Here is an 18,892-nt window from a genome sequence, read left to right as displayed (position 1 = left end):
GGCTGAGACTCTGGACAGAAGTTTGAGGGGGGAAGCGTGGCTGCAGCTCTGACAGCATTCCCCCCAGGTCCCGGGAGCGGGTGAGCAGCAATGAGTTACCCTGAGGGTTTTGGGTGCTGGGGCGTCAGGGAGGATGGGCCAGGCAGGGTCTGGAGCTTGAGGAATGGTTTAGCTTTGGGGTGGGAAAGGCATGTCTGTGGGTTCAGCCAGCTCAGGGCAGGATGCACAGAGGCAAGGGAGGGAGCGCTTTTCTCCCATGATGCTTTCCTTCCCCACATCTGGCTGCAGCCCCAGGTCTCCCTACCAGTGTGTGCCCATGCCTGGCTGACACCTGCACCTTCCTGCCCACACCCCTGCCTCTGCAGCCCCCTCTTGCCAGCTAGAGCCCCCCATGAGGTCACAGCATCCCCATGGGCATGCCTGGCCAGGTGGGTACAATACTGGCTTTGAGCAGAGCTTGGGTCCCACTACAGAGTCCCTTGCTCCAGCAGCATTTGTGTCACCAACTCTGGAGTTTCATGCCTGCCCTTCCAGCCCTGCCAATGCTTGGGCACCCCAGGCACATAAGGACTGGGTTTGGGTGCCCCCCCTACACCCATAGTCAGGGCCTAAGGGCAAGGCACAGTTCCAGTACCTAGATCACCCTCTTCCCAGCTTCCATGTCCCAGGGGTGGGAATGGCATCGCCTGCCCTCCCACCCGGGCTGCCCAGCAAAGTGCCCTGGGGTCCTTCTCCCAAAGCCTCTCCACCGGGTGCAGGCAGGCTGGAAGCCCTGCTGGAGCAGTCTGAAGCCAAGAGCTGTCTCCTCTTCCCTCTCCCCCTGGCCTACCAGACCTCTGTCGTTAGCTAATTCTGCACACGCACACGTACATCACGCACACACACAAATAGCAGCATGTGGATCCAGCCGGGGGCAACCCCATGGTCAGGGGGGAACCCTTTGTGCCTTCCGCCTGCACCAAGGAACAGGGGGTGAGGAGGGAGTGGTGGGCATGGAGGAGGCACACCAGGCAGCACCAGTGCTCCCCAACTGGGAGGTGGCTGTGCCCCAAGCAGGCAGGGCTGGAGGCAGCTCTACATGGGCACCCAGGTTTGGGAGGGGGTGCTGGCCCCCGGTGAGCCGCCCTGCAGCCACCACCTCCACCAGCAGCACTGGCTGGGGCGCACCCTCAGCTCTCCATCTGGGGTACCCCCAGCGGGTGGAAGCTGTCGGGGGGCAGGAGCAGCCTTCCCAGGTGGTAGAGCAGCCCTGAGTACCAGTGCACGCCGTCCCCCTGTACCCCTGGCCACCCCACCACGCTGTGGTAGAGCCGAAGTGGCCAGAAGGCCAGCTGTGCCAGATGTTGCTCCTGCACCAGGGCGAAACAGGAGGCCACCACACCGTCCACCACCAGCGTCCCGTGGCGCGTCAGTGGGGCATAGGCCCCCACATCCCTGCGGTCCCGCACCGCCACTACCTCGGCGGGCTGCAAGCCACCACCCCCCGCCACCACCAGCACAAAGTGTCCAGGGCGCACGCGGCTGGCAAAGGTGGGGCGGAAGCGGGCGGCGGGCGCTGAGGAGTTCTGAGCCACAAAGAGCAGGTGGGTGGGTGTCAGCACCAGGCGTCGCGGTGGCTCCCGCGTCTCGATGACATGGAAGGAGGTGAGGGCACGGGGTTCCTTGTCCAGGAAAGCCAGGAAGTCGCTGTAGGTGGGCCTGCCTGCCTCGTCCATCGCCAACACCCGCTGGCCTGGGCGCAGGGCCCACAGCGGTGTCTGCACACCATCCTCCAGCATTGCCAGTGCCCGCCCAGGGAAGCAGCCACCCGTCTTCGCAGCGGCTGAGTGCTCTGCACAGGAAAAGAGAGGACAGGAGGGTTACCTGTCTGACAGAACCCCAGCATCACCCCTCCATGACACACAGCAACCCTCTCAGGCTGCCTGGCTTTGCCCACCTGGGGATAACCCTTCCGTGGCATCACCAACAATCACGCGTCCCTTACACACCCCCAAGCCGCTAATCCAGGCTCTCTGAGTGTCTATTCCCCCAGCCACCGTTTCACTGGGGGTGGCAATTGAGGGCTCAAGCCACACATGGCAGCATCTGCTTCACGCTATGGTGCCAGTGTACTGCCCAGCAGGCCCAGGTCCTGCAACCTGCTTGGCAAGGGGAGCAGGGCACAGCCATAGCCCCAGACGCACAAGGCAGTGTCAGGGGCACCCAAAGCTCAAAAGCAGGGAGGCAGAGCCCTGAGTTAATGTCAGGCTGAGGAGAGTGCTCTGCACGCTCACATCATCCCCATCCCCTGCGGTGCTGGGCCTGGGTACTGCTGGGGAGGATGCTACAATGAAGGGTGCGCAGAGTGCAGCACCCTCCCCCAGCACCGTGGCACCCATCCACCCCACTCTGTAGCCCTGCTCCGTTCTGCCTGCTCACCCCTGCACCACACACACCAGCCACCTCTTTGAGCTGCAGGGAGACATCACAGCCTGCGGCCATCATCAGGAAAAAGCCACCAGCTTTCTGGGCAGGGCTTTGCTAGCAGCTGTGACAGGGTAGAGCACCCAAACTCTCTGGACTTGTCCCCTGGGATAGTGGCACAGCATTCCTACCCCTCCTCAGATGAAAAGATGTAGTAAGACACCAAGTATCACCAGGGTAACATCCTGGCACTTAACAGCGGAACCCTGGCTTCCCAAGGAATGGCACTCACCTCCCACAGCAGCTCTGCTCTCCCAAGCCCCAGCAACCCCTATCTCAGCATCTATATGATGTCCTCCCATCATCTGCTAGGGTCATCTCATCCAGGGTCCTGCTCCTGGCCCTGCACAGTCCCAGCTTCTAGCTCCCAGCCCCAACCCCCCCCCCTCAGGTCCCTCTCCCACCTCCCTCATCTAATCCCTGAGTGCCCCCACCCAGATGGCACTGCCCTCCATCACTCCCCAGCTCTGCACAGAGCCAAATCCCAGCCCCCAGGCCCATGAAGAGAGGCATCCATCTCGGGGACAGAATCCTTTTATTGCTCAGATGAGGTGCAGGGTCTGCCCCGTGCCTGCCCTGGAGGCCAGGTCCCAAATCCTGCACCCTGCATCCCCGGGCAGGCAGCAGAGCTGTGGGGAGGGGCTGGCAGGAGGGCAAGAGCGGCACCTGGCAGAAGCGGGGTGCACAGGTGCTGGGCATGGAGGGGTGCAGGAGGGGACCCGAGGAGACACAATACATATAACAGGCCATGCAGCCATCCGTACAAAAATAAAAGCCATTTACTAAGAGGCAGGGGCAGCCCAGCTGTCCCTTGTACACAGCTCTGGGGGGTGGTCGTGATATGCACCGCACAGCCTCCAACACACACTCCTGGGCTCCCCATGGCCTCGGGGATAAATATGGTAGACGCAGAGCCCCAAAAAGTCACTGTGCAGTGAGGGGGCTGTGGACAGCCTTCAGAAGCCCTCCAGGGCCTCAGGGCCCCAGTCTGCTGCCTGGGTCACAGCATCCCTCTTCGGTTGGTCCCAGCATTCAAGAACCTGCGTCCTTCTTCAGGGACACAGCCCCACTCCTCTAGCCAGCCCCAAGGCTCTGGGGTCATGGTCCTTGCTTCAAAGCCTGGCCCCTCTCCTCCGGCCAGCCCCACAGGGTGCCCTGGGGCACAGAAGCCCTGGTCCTTCTCTCGCGTTTCGTCCCTCTTCTTCGGGGGCGCGTCGGTCCCTCTCTGCGGCGTGATCGCCCCACCTCCATCGCCGGCCAGCCTTGCGCCTGTCCTGGCACCGGCACGGGGGAGCGGGTCAGCGCGGAGGGCCCGGCTGGCGTCTGGGGGACTCCGGCCGCTGGCCACGGGCTAGGGCAGCAGGACAGGCACAGTAGTGCGGTGGGAACCGAGCCCGGCAGCAAGAGACGCGGGGCGACACCGGCGCAGCAGCTCCGGTACCACCGCGGCACACGGGTACGCGGGCACAGCTGTGGGCATGTGTGTGCAGACACAGCCCTCTGCCTGTGCAAGCTCTCCGTGTGCCAAGCCTGTCGCGACACGGGCACGCCCGTGTCGGGACAGCCGCTCAGCCCCCTCCTGGCCGCGGGGGAGCGCGGCTCGGCTCTGCGCGGCGGGCGCGGTGATGGGCCACTGCTGCCCTCTGCCGCCAGCGCAGCCGCTCCGCCGGGACCTGCAGCATCCCTGACAGGGGCAGCAGCCTACCCCCAGGCTAGGGGGTGCCGTGCACCCCACGCAATTCATTCCTGGCCACGGGCAGGGCCGGCGAGCAGCATGCCCGTTCACGGCGTAGAACAAACAGCATCAGCACCCTCACTCCAGTCCAGCTGCCTCTGCCCTCAGCACTCCCAGTTCTTCCCCCTTCCTCTGCACAGCAGAGCAGCTGTTCCCAGAGTACCCTGGTCTGTCCCTGCCTGGGTGTCCCTGTCCCCGGCCCTGGCCAATCAGGGCTGGATGAATGCTGCTGTGACAGCAGAAGCCCAAGAGATGCCAGCGGTGGAGGAGGGCAAGGCTGAATGGAGCTGAGCATGGGCAGGTGGCGCTAAGGGACTGCAAGGGCAAAGGCAGGGGAGACAGATGTGATGGGGGACAGGCTGTGGGAGAAGGGGATATGGGGTGGAAAATGTAGAGGAGGTAGACAGGGTGAGTCAGGGTGCAGGTACAGGGGAGTGAGACAGAGAGTTTCTCCCATGGCACTGCTGGCCAAAGATGTGTGACTCACTCCCCAGCCGACTGTCTGTCCCAGACAGGGAAATCATGCTGCGAGAGCCAGTGGCCCCCAGAAGCATCCCACACAGCCAGCTGCAACAGTGGGACTGGCCCCTGGCCCTGCTCACTGCCCCCCCTCCCCCCGCCCCCACCCCCCCCGGGCCTTACCTGACTTGACAGAGCAGTGGATGTGTGCCTTGGACTCGTAGTAGACCCAGTCAAAGCCAGCCTCCACGGCCAGGCGAGCCAGCATGCCATACTTGTTACGATCCCGGTCTGAGGTCGTGATGTCGACGGCTCGGCCCTCGTAATGCAGTGACTCCTCTGAGTGGTGCCCGTCCTCATCCCAGCCCTCTGTCACCCGCAGCTTCACCCCTGGCCACTGGTTCATGACAGAGATGGCCAGGGAGTTCAAGCGGTCCTTGCAGCGCTGCAGGGCAAAGGGGCAGGGTAAGTAAAAGCTTTTGGGAGTGCAGGGGTTAGCTGCATGGTTGGCAGGTTGCATCCCACCATGCTTCCAAGAAGCCTCTCTGGGTCCTCAGGCCCTTTCAGGGGCTGGTCTAGCAGAGGAAGATCTGAGAACGAGCTGCCGTTTCCATCCCATGCCCTCCAGACTCCCTGCAGTGCCTGTTATCCCACTCTTTGATCCAGCATCTCCCAAGGGTGTGAACCCCAACAGGGCAGCCATCTCCTCCTCCATCTCTCCCCCAGTTCCTGGGATGCTGGAGAGCCTTTTGGACAGCACAACCTGGGCTGGTGTGAAACACCTTCTGCTTGCAGACACCTGCCCTGTGCTAGCATTGCCTCAGGGGCTCCCAGGTAACAGAAGGAGGAGTCAGGATCCCCCAGGGTCCCCAGTACTATCCCCAGGCACAAATGAAACAACCTGCCCCGTCCTCAGTACTGTTCTGGATGGTCCTCCTCAAGTCCTGAGGCACAAGGACACAGCACTGGGCAGCCTCATACCTTCATCTAGCCACTTCTTATGTGGGAAATGCCAAACCTGACCAAGAGCTCTGTTGTGCTGGAGCAGAAAGGATGGGAGGTGAAGTCCCCTCCACCTCTCCACACCCCAAGGGCTGAAAAGCCAGAGGTAAGGAACTGCAGCAGATCCCAAAAGCCCCACACCTGGGGGCCACAGAGGTCACCCAAGTAAGGCAACAGCCCTGCCTTATCCCCCCGTCACAGTCCTCCCCAGCAAGCAGAGGCGATACCAGCCCCAAATGCATGTGCTGCAGCCGCCCTGCACTGCCCGCTTCCCACAGCCACAGCTCCATCTCGGGGAGGAACCAAGCCCCTCCACCCTGGGCTTGCAAAAGTACAGCCCGTGCTTCTGATCCCTTCCCTGCTGCAAAAGGAATGAAGGAGAGCTAAGAAAGGTGTAGAAAGAGCAATACGGGAGCCTCAACACAAATCCAGGTGAATGGGTGAGGACTGTGCAGCCTGGAAAGGAGATTCTGGGGGATCCCAGAGAGCGCTCTAAAAGCAAAGGACAGAGCACTCATGTGTGAGGTAGGTCTGGGAAGCATTAATGAAACGACTGGGCAGCAGCCTTAAAGCCAGCCACTGCAGTGGATAGTTTTCTGTGATATCCAGCTCAGCACTGGAACTCACCGCCACAGGACGTCATGGTGAGACACACAGTGAGCATGAACCGTGGCTATAAAACTCAATGCTGATTATGCCCTCAGGTTCTGAAATGTCCCAGCACTGCTTCCACAGGGAACTGACCCCCAAAACTTTGAGTCCTCACCCTATCCCCAAGTACTGCTCCAGTCCTGGGGAGGTGGGTGCTGCTGCTCTCAGGGAAGCCTGTGTGTGCTTGGCAGGGTCAGGGCCCCAGGAAGGGCAGTGCCAGGCAGGCCTTTGCCCCACATGGGGCGAGGGAGCACCTCTGCCCTCATCCCACGGCTGCCTGGGTGTGGGGAGATAAGCCAGGAAGGTGTTGGACAAACAGTTGCCAGGTGAGGGGAGGAGGAGGAAGGAAGGGAGTGACTTTTGTCCCCATCCAGCCCCACTTGGTGCCACTTGGCACAAGCAGTTCCCAAGGTCCCTGGACCCATGGGGGCAATGCAAAGAGGAGCAGTAAGGGGGTTGAGGGATGGAGGCAGGCAAGGAGTTCCCAATGCCTCCCTTATATACCCCAGCCATCAATTCAGGAGTCCCTCCGCCACTCTCTTGCCAGCAGCCCACTCTGCGCACCCCTCATTTCCTTACTGCCAGCCCGTCTGCCCTCCAGGAGCACCCTGCCCACACACGAACATCGAGACCCTCCAAGCGCTGTCCCCGCGGCAGGGACACTGCCTACCACCAGCTCCTGTGACCCACCGGGGCTGCCTTGTCTCCTGCCTGTGCCGATCCCTGCACAGCCCCAGCCCAAGAGTCTCACCTTCCCCTCCAAGCCGCAGGCAGCGCCCGGCTGCCGGTCAGCCTGCCCGGCTGGGCGCACAAACTCGAGCTCCGAACGCTCTGTTCCCGGGCTGTCGGGCCCGGCGGCCATGCCTGTGCCTTTGGTGGCCAGCAGGTGTCAGAGCACGGGCAGGGAGCGGGCAGGGACTGGCGCGGAGCAGGTACAGATCGGAGGGGAGGAGGGAGTGATGAGCAGGGAGCAGGTACCAACGGGCGGGGAGCGGCAGGGAGCAGGCAGCGACAGGGAAGGAACAAGATCAATGGACAGGGAGCAGGCGGGGACAGGCAGGGACGGTCGGGGAGAGAGCAGGTACTAACGGGTGGGGAGCAGGCACGGGTGCACAGGGCAGCAGTGGACAAGGAGCAGGCAAGGATGTGAAGGGAACGGGTAGATATGAGGAGGGAGCAGGCAGGGATGAGCAGTAGTAAACGGAGCAGAAAGTGATAGGTAAGGACAAGCAGGCAGGATGAGTAGGAAGCAGGTACAGGAGGCAGGGAGAAGACAACAGGGAAGGGTAGCCAGAGATGAGCAAGGAGCAGGCAAAAATGGGCAGGGAGCAGGCATGGCCAGCAGAGAGCAGGCACAGATGGGCAGGGAACAAGTAGGGACGGGTACTACCTGCCCAAGGGCTCTTCTGCCTGCACAGACAGGTAGGCAGGGACCCATAAAGCCATGGTCATGTGCTGTCTGCAGGCTCTGTGCTTGCTGGGGGCTACAGGGAGAGCCCACCTCCTCCCCAGACAGAGCCCAGAGGGCCTGGAACATCCTCGGGGACCAGGCTGACCATGTTTGCCTGAGTGGCATGGTCCCACTCCTGCCTGAAAGTGAACACAAGATCTCGAAATGTGACAGCAAAGATGTGGAAATGCTGCCATAGCACACGGGCCCTGGCTGGAGTGGGATGTCTGAGCTCAGCAGTGTGGCACTGACCCCTGGCCATGGCTCATCAGCCCCAGTGCTGCTCTGGTGCCCAGCCAGGAGGATGACACCCATGCAATAGGCATACAGCAGGGTTTAGGGTGAAAGCAGGTGGTGACAGTGTGTAAGAGGGGACACAGCTTGTCCCTGTAGTGGCACCCCCATGCTACGTGCAGGATGGGCTCTGTGCCACTACACTGAGCTGTGTGGCTCTGTGCTTTCCCGTGCACATCATGGTGGAGACCCTGGGGATGTTAGGCTGGCATGATCAGAGATATTCCCCCAGTGACCAACATCAGCATCTACTTTCTTGTGTCCAGACTGGGAACAGAATCATGTCTTACGGGAGAAGTTAAACCCCTTTAGGCAATGCAGCAGGTCTGGAAAGAAGGGCACAGCTCCAAGACAGGACACCATCAGCAGGGACCCCAGGGCCATGTGAGCAGATTTACGCAAGACACACAGGTGTAACAGCCTCAGCAGAGGGGTTGTGAATAGAGTGTGTCTGGCTACAGCTACCTTATGTCCAGAGCCTGGTCAAGAGAAGAGGGGTTCCACTAGCATCTCCCCCCAAGGTGAGATTTCTCCCAAAGTAAGCTTAGAGTCCTCTCCCAAGGTCTCCATGACAAATTCCTCACCACTGTAAGGATGGTCTCCACACCAGCTGGGCCTGCAAAGGGTGATGGCTGGGGTAGGGAGAGGCTTGGGGGACTGGGACTCCATGGGGGCAGGGGACCCAGGACATTCCTGGGCCAAGCTGCCATGGAGAGGTGAGGCGGGCTCTGCCTCCAGCCTTATCTCAGCACCTCCGAGTGGGACCAGCGAGAGCAAACACACTGGAATTCTTGAGGAAGATGAAACGATAAAGGAAAGGCGGGCAGAGAGCAGCACTACCCACCCCCCAAAGCAGGCGGCATCTTCCGGCTGCCTGGGACACCCAGACCCTTGGACTTGGGGAAAGAAAACAGGTTTGAAGTGAGTCAACAGCAGTAAAAGCCAGTGTGCTGGGGGAAGGGACAAGGAGTTGGGTCAATGGCCTTTCCAAACCATAGCAACATAGGGCATGGTGCCAAAACTGGAAGTCCCATGTCTGGGAGCATCTCCCACAGCCAGGGGCAACAGACAAGCTCATACAGCTGAGGGATGGCAGCAAGCTGCCAGAAGTCATGCCACTTCCACAGCAATGGGGACAATTCCCTGCAGGTCTGCCTAAAGCACCATGGTACCCATCAATGCATGGATGTGTGGTGGCCAGGGACCCTGCTGAGTAAGAGCCCTCATTTGGGCACCCCAAGAAGACCAGGGAGCTTTCAAAGGCAGCGGGACAGCAGGAAGTGTAGCAAGTGGAGCATGGAGCCCTCCCTCTCCCAGGGATGCATCTCCCAGGGATGCAGACACTGGCTGTATTAGGGCAGGTGGTGGGAGCACTCTCAAGAGCAAACTCAGCCTGAAGCATTCTCCTGCCTTCAGCTCAAGCAATACTATGTCACCCACTTTCCCAATGCATGGAGCAGCAGAGCTCACTATTTCCTCAAGTGTCCCTGAATCTGTTCCCCAGGGGATGCAGACTCCAGCCCAGCACCAGGGCTCCAGGCACCAGCAACTTCGACTTCTACAACTCCCCAAGCTTGGTGCTGCCTCACAGGGATCCTGGTACCTCTGCTTCAGTCCCTAACGTAAGAACCACCCCGGAGTGTGGTCCCTGCCACAGGGACCTGCCCCCAGGGCACATGGGGTTGCAGAACTGTCAAACCAGCACTCAAACAGCTTCTCCTCCCACTGTTAACAGCACCTGGGTCAGAAACCATGGCCAGAGCCCCACTCAGTGGCCACCACCACAGCTCACCCAGCCGTCGGTCCTGCACCCAGAGTGCAGCGGTCAGTAGGGTGGCCCTGGCTCCCATCCGCCTCCCCCAGGAGCTCACTCAGGCTGTAACCCAGTGCTGAGGCTGGTGGCCAGGTTTCTTAGCAAGGCCGTGCAGCTCCTTATCTGCATTCCTGAAACCCTCAGGCATTCTCCTGGCAATATTAAAACACAGAGTAACCTTCGTCCAGCATCATCCCCCCTTCCACTGCTGTCCTCTGTCCCCCCACCTCTCCTTCCCACTGGCCCAGAACACTTGTAAACTGACGGCAACAGGGCATTTGCTGTAACAGGTTGTCCCTGTCCCCAGGTGCAGCAAGCAGCCCGCACCGGGCACCTCTCACCATTCCACCCGAGACACACGGGTGGAGGGGGCACTGAGGCACGGCACAGGGTTTCGGCGGTCCAAGGTCAGCAAGGGCGCTCCGGGAGCCCAGCTTGTGGCTCTGCCTCCTGCCCTCCCTGCCAACACACCGGGCTCTGCCCTGTCCCTCGGCTGCAGCGGGCAGGCTGCCTGCTCTGCCGGCCGGCGCACAGAGCACGGGGGTGAGGGCAGTGTGGGTGCAGCGGGGCAGGGTGCTATCGGATCGGGAACAGAGTGGCATGGCAGGGGATGCACCAGGGCAGGCTGCTGCCAGCTTGGAGGTCGGGGCGCTATCAGCTCAGGGGACCAGGGGACATGGGTCGTAGCACAGCCGGGCAAGGCGCTCCCAACTCCGAAGGCACAAGGGCACACTTCAGGGTGCAGCAGACATAAGTGCCACAGGATCCGAGGGTCAGCGGGGCAGGGTGCTGCCATCTCGGGGGACAGGGTGCTGCCGGCTCCGGGAGCAGCGTGCTGCCAGCTCCGGGTCCGACGCGCTCAGCCCAGCCGAAGAGGCAGAGGTTTGCAGCGCCCGGCGATGGGAGATGCCCGCTCTCCACAGCCGACAGCCAGGGCCGGACACCGGGATGCCCGGGTCAGGACGGGGAAGCCGCAGCGCCGGGTCTCCCGCAGCTGGCCGCGCTGCCCCAGGGGAGCGGAACGCAGAGCGCTCCCTAGTAGCACCGGTGCCCGCCGATGCCCGACGCGGGGGCCGAAGCGGGCGGCGGCGGGACCGTACCTGGGTCATGAGCCGGTCGGCGCCGGTGTTCTCCTCGTCCTTGAAGATGATGTCGGGGTTGTAGTTGGGCGTCAGCTCCTTGAAGCGCTCCGAGTTGCGCGCGATCTTGCCCTCGTAGCGGCCGCTGGCCCCCAGCGTCTTCTCGGGGACGTTGGGGCTGAACTGCTTGTATGCGAGCGGGATGAGCTTGCGGGGCGGGCGGCGGCGGCTGCCCACCACCCTGCCCGGCCCGCAGCCGCGCACGGCCGGCGCCAGCAGCAGCGCGTACCCGCTCAGCAGCAGCAGCAGCCGCGCTGGCTTCATGGCGAGCCCGGCGGCCCCGGGGCGGCCCGGGGGACCGGCGGCTCCGGGGGCCCCGCTAGGCTCTGCCGCCGCTCCCTCCGCCCGCCCCGGGGCTCCCCATGCGGCGCGCAGCCGGCGGCGGGCAGGTGCCGGTGCCGGTAGAGGCAGCGGCGGGGTGCGGCGGCTGCCCGGCGCGGGTGCGCTCTGGCTGCCCGGTGCGGCGGGCTGGCGTCGGCCCGCTCTGAGCTGCTGTGGCCCGGCGGCGGCAATAAATAGCGAAGGGCCGTTTGTTTTGGCAGGCGAGCGGGCGCTTGCGGGGCTCAGCGCTGCTGGAGCCCCCCGCGGTTTGCGCCCCGGCGGTCAGCGTGGCGGGGCTAGAGCCGGAGCCGGAGCCGCCGCTGCCTGCGCTCCCCGAGCAGGAGTGAGAGGGGAAATTGAAGAGATCCGGGACCGGGAACCGCCAGGACCGCACCCTGCCCGTGTCCCAGCCTCCCAGCGCCCTCCCTCTCTCGCCTCCTCCCCGCGGAACCTGCCCCGGGCCGCCCGCAGCCTCCTCCCCCCCCGGCCGAGCCCCGAGGCCCGCAGCCCACCCCGCCGGGGGTGCCCGCAGCCACCTGCCCCCAGGGACAGCTCCGCCGCCGCCCCGAGGCGCGCCGGTCCTGCCACACACCGTACACCCCCTTCCCCCGGGGAGTCCCGCAGGGGTTCCCCCGTGGCGGCGTGGGTTCGGGGTGGCACCCCGGGGCTCCGGCCCCTGCCGCGCCGCCTGCTCGCCAGGGGCCCGGGCCTGCGGGCGGGGATCAAACAGAGCAGGGAGGCAGCTGGTTGAAATTTAACCACAATATTCTCGCTCCCCATTGTTTCCAGGGAGGCCCGATATTTCCACAACAGGATTATGGCATCTGATTAACTCGCTGAGACAACAATGAGGGGCTGGGATGGGCTTCCCCTTCTAGCTGCCAAAAGGGGAAAGTAAATACAACACCCTGATTTCAGGAGCGAGGGCTTGCAGGGCCCCCCCGGTTCTCCCCCAGCTGCGTGCCGGGGAGGGGTCCAGCATGGCTCTGCTTGCACCCTGTCGCTCCCTAGCACCTCCTCAGGTGAGACAGTGCTTTGGGATGGCCCTGTGCACACAACTATCTCAGGGATGCCCCCATGCACACAACTCTCCCAGGGATGCACCCTTGGTATCGCCTCAGTGGGCACAGGGCACAGGTCATTCCCAGGGATACACAGAGGCCAGGCTGGAATAGTCCAGTCAGGCGTTCACCTCTGGCTGCAGGACTGTGCTGGCCTCAGCAGGATCAGGCAGCCTGGGCAAGAGGGATGCAGGCAGGAGTGCTATCAGCACCCACAGCTTAGGATGCTGCTATCCAGTGGCTCCAGTGGACCATTTCCTTTGCAGGAGCTGCAAGCAAAGTACAGTTGGCCAGAGCTGTCTCTATCAGGTTTTCATACTCAGCAGCCACACTCCATCGGGTTTCTGTACTTGTTTTGGGCACCCAGTGCCCAGAGCCACTGTGAAGGCTGGTGAGGAGCAGGAGGGTCTGGCCAGCAGCTCCAGGCCACCTCACTTCCACATCTCCTCAGCTGATCAGTGGAGCATCCTGAGGGCATCAGCAGATGGAGCAGAGGGGACGTGTCACAGCAGTGCTCCCCATCCCTATCCCTGGCTTCCCAGGGCTACAGAAGTAACACAGCTTTCTGTGCATCACAGGCACAGGAAAATCAGAGACTGGGCTAGGTCTGTAGGGTCCTCACGTGCTTCATGCTCTATACTCAAACCAAAGCAGAGAGCCCAGCTTCCCACTATGCTCATCACTGCCAGAAGGGAGTGGGGAACAGGTTTATCTGGGATGGTGCTGGGTCTGGGGAGTGCAGCACATCCCTAGGGAGAAGTGCCCATGGCTGCCAATGACCCAAACCCAGAACTCCAAATAGCCTCTGCAGTCTGCCAGCATGCAGTATGCATGTCACACACGTCTGTCCCTTTCCCATCAGCTCCAGCCTGACAGCAAGCAGCATAGCCCTACCTTCACTGGTACAACATGCATGTCCCATGGAAGCCCAGGGGTGCAGACAGGGAGCTAGGTTGGTTTGTGACAGCAGCTCCTATCCAGGCAGGGGCCCCGGCATCCTGCATGGGCTCTGGCCACAGCAAGCAGTGACAGTGTTCTGTCACTGGGTGCAGAGTCCATCTAGCATTCCCAACGCCAGCCTGTGTCCCCGCCAGGCAAAACCCACTGGCGCACAGGGCCAAGTGGGACAGGAGCCCCAGGCATGACAGGGCAGCCAGAGCTGGGGTTGTGGGGTGGCAGCCGAAGGCTGTGACAGTGTCCACCTAACAAGGGGTGAGAGGGGATTTCTGCTTGGGGAGCTGATGGGAAAGAACACTTGCTGCTGCAGCACTGTCACAGGGAGGAATTACCTTCCAGTGGAGGTGTGAGGGATGCAGCATCCATTCCCGTATCGTACAGTATCTCCCTCTACACTCAGCCATTCTCAGGCAGCGCCAGGACACCCAGTCACCACGCACTGCTCCTGCCTGCATCCCCACCGTGACCAAGTCCCTCCTTCCTCCGCACCTCAGCCTTCCCCGGCACTGCAGCCCGGAGCGCACCGCCCAAGTGGGAGCGCAGCGTCCGGCCGACACCTCGCTGTGCCGCCAGGGCTGCCCGGGGCAGGGGCCCGGCGCTGGCACAAGGTCCCACAGGGCTGCCCGGGGCTGGCGAACGGGCGGCGGAGCCGGGCGAGGCAGTCTAGGTGGTGCTATTTCTCCACTTTTGCAGTGGATGGGCTTGGGATTTTCCTCTCCCATTCGCTGCCTTCCTCATCTTCTCCTCCCTCTCTCCTTTTTTTTTTTTTTTTCTTTTCCTTTTCTAAAAATACTTGACAGCGATTGAAAGGTCCCTTTAATCGAGGCCACAGAGCCCTTATTAAGGGCACGGGTCGGGGTGCTGGGCCGTGCCCGGCATAACGGCTTCATTAAACCCTGCAAAAACCAATATTTATGGAATCAAATTTATGGAGGCCGAGGCCGAACTTGTGGCCTTTAATGTGTGTCGGGAGCTCAAATCCAGCCGGCTCCAAGGAGGAGGGGGTGGGAATAGGAAAGGAGACCCCAGTGGGACAGGATGGGACAATGAGCGGTGACACTCCCTGGAGCCAGCGGCAACCTCGGCCGGGGAGGCACTGGCAGTCCCAGGCTGGAGTTTTGGGGGCCGGGGTCCCTGCGGTGGCCTAGGGGGCATTGGCAGACCTCTTTTTCCCACTGATGTCTTCACTCTCCTGGTTTTATTTGTTCCCCCCATCCATGCTCCTGCAGGCCCACTTTCCCTTGCCTTGGGAGCAGGGTGAGTGGAGCAGGATCTCCCCCTGCAGCAAGTCTTGCTTATGGGTGCTCGCCCATCCCTTGGGGGCAGGGCCACGGGGCTCCATAGGGGACACACTCTGCAGCAGAACAGGACTCATGAGCCACACCCTTGCAGCATCCCTGGGACTGGCTCGCCTGGATTGGGCACCCCTGAGAGAAGCAGAGACACAGCCCAAGTGCAGTTGGTACTCAGGATGACTGAGGGGCACAGGTGCTGGTTTGCATTAACCACTCCCCTACAGAGTCCACCAGCCACTGGCACAGTTGGGATGGGAATGTGCCTCCTCCCCTATTATGTCCCTGCCAGAGGACACAGACAACCCAGGTGCCCTTGCTGGGGCAATAAATCCTCCTCCTGCATGTACCTGCATGCATAGGGGAGCAGCATGAGTCCAAGACCCAGCAGGGAGCTGAAGGACCTCGCTTGGAACAGAGCAGCTCCCATACCAGGAGATGGAGCTCACATGGATGGAACAGGGGTTGCACCAGGGGAAAACCTGGTGACAGAAGACATATGAAATGGAGAGCTGCAGAACCATTGCTACCCCGGTCCTACCCCCTGAGCTGGTAACAGCACCCTCCCTGGGGGCAAGTACCTGGCAGGCAGACCCAAATCTGAGAGGAAAAGATGCTGGCAGGTGGGAGAAAGCAGGATTCATAGCTACAGCTGTCAGCACAAGCTACCATCCCACGGCGTCCCCATCTCACCACCCACCTTGCCCTGCATGCTGCTCCTTCAGAGAGGAAATACAAAAAGCAGCTGGCTGCTCTCACCCTGGGACTGGCTGGCCATGGTCCTGCAAAGACCCCTTCATTCCTCTTCTACAGACACAGGGGCTGCTCCGGATGTTTTTGTTTCCCCCGTGCTGCCCAGAAGAGCAGGCAGTGGGACTCTGCTGGCCCAGTCCCAGGGAGCAGGGCAGACAAAGGCACAGGTCCTGCCCCAGGACAGTGGCACCGCAGGCTGCAGCCTGCCCATGGCAGTGCTGCCTGGCACAGGAATGTGGCCCCAGCCCCAAAGGAAGCACAGTGGCTGGAAGAAGAGCGCAGGGGTTAATGGATGGATGGATGGAGGGATGGACTGAGTGTGGAGGGGCAGAGGTGGTACTTTGTGTCCAGGGAGCATCTGTAATGTGTTCCACGGCTGCTCTCAGGCCTAGGAGCTTTCAGGGTGTTAGTGGCTCGGTTGTCCCCAGCCCCTTGAAGGCCAGAACCCCTTATATCACCTGCCCACTAACCCCGAGGGAGCTACTGCAAATGAAGGGTGCTCCTCAGCCCAGACAGTCTGCCTTTGCCAACCTGCTGCTGCAGGAGCTTCACCTGGTTCCAGGCACCAGCACATGGTGTGTCCTTGGCGTGGGACAAGGATGCTGTGTCCCAGTATCTGGGAGTCCCTTCATGCACACCCCGCATACTGGTGCTTAGGGTGAGGCACAGCAGGGGCTGGGAGCTGCTGTCCTGCCCCACAGCAATGAGCCATTGTCATCTCCTCACTGTCCTGCTGCAAGCCCTTTGACAGCAGGAATGGCTTGAGGGGGACCCAGCAGCACCAGGGGCTACACCCCTGCCTGGACACTTCAGGCCCAGGAGGGACAGAGCAGGAGAGGGAATCACCCAGACACAGTCCTTTATTGCAAACCAACACAGCAGACAACCCCCACAGCCCTGCCAGGGCATGGCTGTCCCACACCCACCCAGCAGCATGCCTCCCACTGCCCCCTGCTCCAGTACTGGCTCCACCACGAGGCAGCCTGAGCAAGCTCTGCACCAGGAGAGAGCTAGAAAAGAGGTTCCTGAGACATGGTTGAAGAAAGGCAATGCCCCATCTCCCTGGCTGGAGACACCTCAGGAGGGAACCGTGAGCCGGGCAGGGTCTGCCAGGTGGTGCAGGAGATGAAGAGCACCCATGGGTGCTCTGCACTGCCTCTCTTGGATACCGGGGGGAGCAGAGACCCTCAGGCTGGGTGGCAGTGATGCTTCAGCTGAAGAGCCCTTTTGCCTTCTTTGGCTTGGTCTTGGCTGCAGGCAGCCGGGGCTTCTGAGCTGGGGAGGAGGTTGGCTGGAAGCAAAGGGGAGGCACTGTCAGTATCTCCCCCTGGGGGTCACGCAGGATGGGTGTGTGTGTGCAAGCAGTGACACTCCTGTTATCAATGTGGGGAAGTGCAAATCACACACATGTGCAATCACAAGGTCCCCAGCCAGGGTGCATGTGCATACACCCTGTGCATACACCCTGTGTATGATGTGCTAGGAACCAAGCAGAGATGCCCTGGCTCATCCTGGAAAAGCATGGGGCTGGGATGTGAAGGGGGAAGGGAGATGCAGGCCTCATCCTGCCATTGGAATGAAGAGGCTATTTCTAGAGCTGTACTCACTGTGATTCCCTCACTGGAAGATGCTGTTTCATCTTCCTGGGATGAAGGTGGTGGATGGGGATGACCTGTGGTTTCTGCAGGAGGTGCCGGGTCCTCAGCATCCTCTGGTACCAGCAGAAAGAGATGCAATTTGGGATTGAGATAAGGGAGCATGGGGCCAAAACCCCCACCAGGAACAGTGCCTGTGTGTGGAGCTCAGCCCATGTGGGAAAGCAAAGGGGAAGACTGCTGCATGGGGTGAGCTACACCCAGGAACCCACTCCCCTTCCCAGGGGATGGGGGCACAGCCATGGTGGGGGCCAGTGCTTCACACACTCCCCATCCCACAGCCAAGGAGCTCCTCACCTGAGTGCTGCCGTTTCTGAGCCTGCCTGGCCTCCTGCTGTGTCACTGCCATGTAGAGCTGCTGCAAAGTGGAGGTAAATGCCTGCCCTTCTCCAGCACCGCAGATCTGGGGCAGGCTCTGTGGGGGGAGAGCAGAGGCACCATCAGCCTGCCACGAAATCACCTGCCAGGAGCAACTTACTGCAGGACACCCTCCCATGATGGGGCAGAGAAGGGGCTATGAGCCCCTCTGCACACTGGGCTCCATCTGCTTAACCCCAAGGACCACAGCACAGCTCGCAGGGCCAGCTCTGGCACTGGGCAGGCTGTGGCTGCTCCCCAGCCACGCACACACGAACACATGCATGTGCACACACGCACACACCTGCTCCGGCCATTGAGCTGCCTTCCCATCCCGAGGCTGACAGCTGAGGCTTGCGAGTCATTCATCAAACACCGGAGATAAGATTACAAGGGAAGGGCTGCGGCTTCCCTGGCTGGAGCAGCACAGGGGCTGCAGCTCGCCAGTAAGGCCAATGAGTCTTGGGCAGGGGCAGGACCTCGGTATGAGGTGTGGACAGGGAGCCCCTGCCTGTCACGGCTGCCTCCAGAGATGTCTATGCAGGCAGCACAAGCATCCCTGGTGGCTCCATGGCGAGTGAGAGCGATGTGACAGTGAGATGAAGGATGTTCAGGTCTCAGCCTGAGCTGAGGGTAGCTCCTGCCTCCCTGCACACTTTCTTGCTCTTCCAGGCTTGATGCAGGGAAGCCCCCTTCCTTCTGCCAGGGCTGCAGGATGCCAGCCTCACAGTCTGGGCCATGCCGATGTGCCTGGGGGACCTTGGCTTGCATGATGGGGAGGCTGGGAGGTCGGGCAAGCACCACCCTGCACTGGGAACATAATGCAGCACATAGCTTGAAACACGTGCAGGGCCAGGGAAATGTGTGTGTGCCCTGGAGGGGTGGCTGCACAGGGGCGGGAGAAGCAGGGCATGTGAGCACACATGCGGGTGAGTGTGAGTGTGTCTGCATGCAGGGGGCTGCGCACACATGCGGGTGAGTGTGAGTGTGTCTGCATGCAGGGGGACTGCAAGCACAGCTGTGTGTAGAGCAGCATGGCTCTGGGTGCATGCGTGGCTGGTTGTGTGGTAGTAGGTGTGTGTGTGTGTCTGTGTGTGTGTGTGTCTGTGTCTGTGCGTCAAAGGTCTGCACACTGATCTCTGCTCCAATCCACACCCAGACAGCAGGGGAACAAAGTGTAACAGATAAGGCTGGATCCTCTCTGGGCCAGGGGAGTGGGGAGGCACATCCATGCTGAGACCTGCTCAAGGCCAGAGTCCAAGCCTGGCCCCAGCTTTCCTGTGTCAGAAAGGGCAGGCTGGGCCCCCTCGCAGCTACTTGCTGGACGGGAGGGAGGGCTAATGGCAGGGTGGGGTGGATGGTGCCCAGAAAGATGCTTTCTGCTGGGTCCCACCCCTCCTGCTGGACTTGTCGCCACGATAGGCCCCTCAGCTGTAGGACATGCATCAGTGTCTGCTTTTTGGCCAGCTTATGTGCAGGACCTCCTGTGT

At 61.5% G+C, this 18,892-nt stretch overlaps 2 protein-coding genes across 2 annotated transcripts in view; both read right to left on the bottom strand.

The window, feature by feature from the left end:
- Positions 1 to 600: 600 nt before the first annotated feature.
- IHH (Indian hedgehog signaling molecule) lies at positions 601 to 11,270 on the bottom strand. Its single transcript, XM_057430017.1, has 3 exons — positions 10,968 to 11,270; positions 4,841 to 5,102; positions 601 to 1,831 (listed from the first exon to the last, which is right to left on the bottom strand). Exons 1-3 carry the CDS (start codon positions 11,268 to 11,270, stop codon positions 1,170 to 1,172), a joined length of 1,227 nt encoding a protein of 408 aa, XP_057286000.1. The 3' UTR covers positions 601 to 1,169.
- Positions 11,271 to 16,232: 4,962 nt separating this feature from the next.
- The window catches only part of NHEJ1 (non-homologous end joining factor 1), a 43,179-nt gene continuing 40,519 nt past the window's right edge, over positions 16,233 to 18,892 (bottom strand). Inside the window, exons 5-7 of the mRNA XM_057430024.1 lie at positions 17,343 to 17,460; positions 16,998 to 17,101; positions 16,233 to 16,681 (exon numbers count right to left, since the gene is read on the bottom strand). Coding sequence (XP_057286007.1) covers positions 16,601 to 16,681; positions 16,998 to 17,101; positions 17,343 to 17,460 — 303 coding nt within the window. The 3' untranslated portion in view covers positions 16,233 to 16,600. The remainder of the gene's footprint in view (positions 16,682 to 16,997; positions 17,102 to 17,342; positions 17,461 to 18,892) is intronic.

Source organism: Pezoporus wallicus, unplaced genomic scaffold (genome assembly GCF_028554395.1).
Source record: "Pezoporus wallicus isolate ANWC-B61680 ecotype Strahan unplaced genomic scaffold, APGP_CSIRO_Pwel_v1 contig_5261, whole genome shotgun sequence".
Classification (NCBI taxonomy): domain Eukaryota; kingdom Metazoa; phylum Chordata; class Aves; order Psittaciformes; family Psittacidae; genus Pezoporus; species Pezoporus wallicus.
Note: the sequence above shows the minus strand (reverse complement) of the source record. Positions and strands in the feature narration are given on the sequence as shown.

Bases quoted from the DNA above. Each gene is read 5' to 3' on its own strand.
- IHH (XM_057430017.1), bottom strand. From the start codon at position 11,270: ATGAAGCCAGCGCGGCTGCTGCTGCTGCTGAGCGGGTACGCGCTGCTG. The intron at 5,103-10,967 runs GTACGGTCCCGC...TTTGCCCTGCAG, and splicing joins CCGACCGGCTCATGACCCAG to CGCTGCAAGGACCGCTTGAA. The intron at 1,832-4,840 runs GTAAGGCCCGGG...TTTCCTGTGCAG, and splicing joins CCACTGCTCTGTCAAGTCAG to AGCACTCAGCCGCTGCGAAG.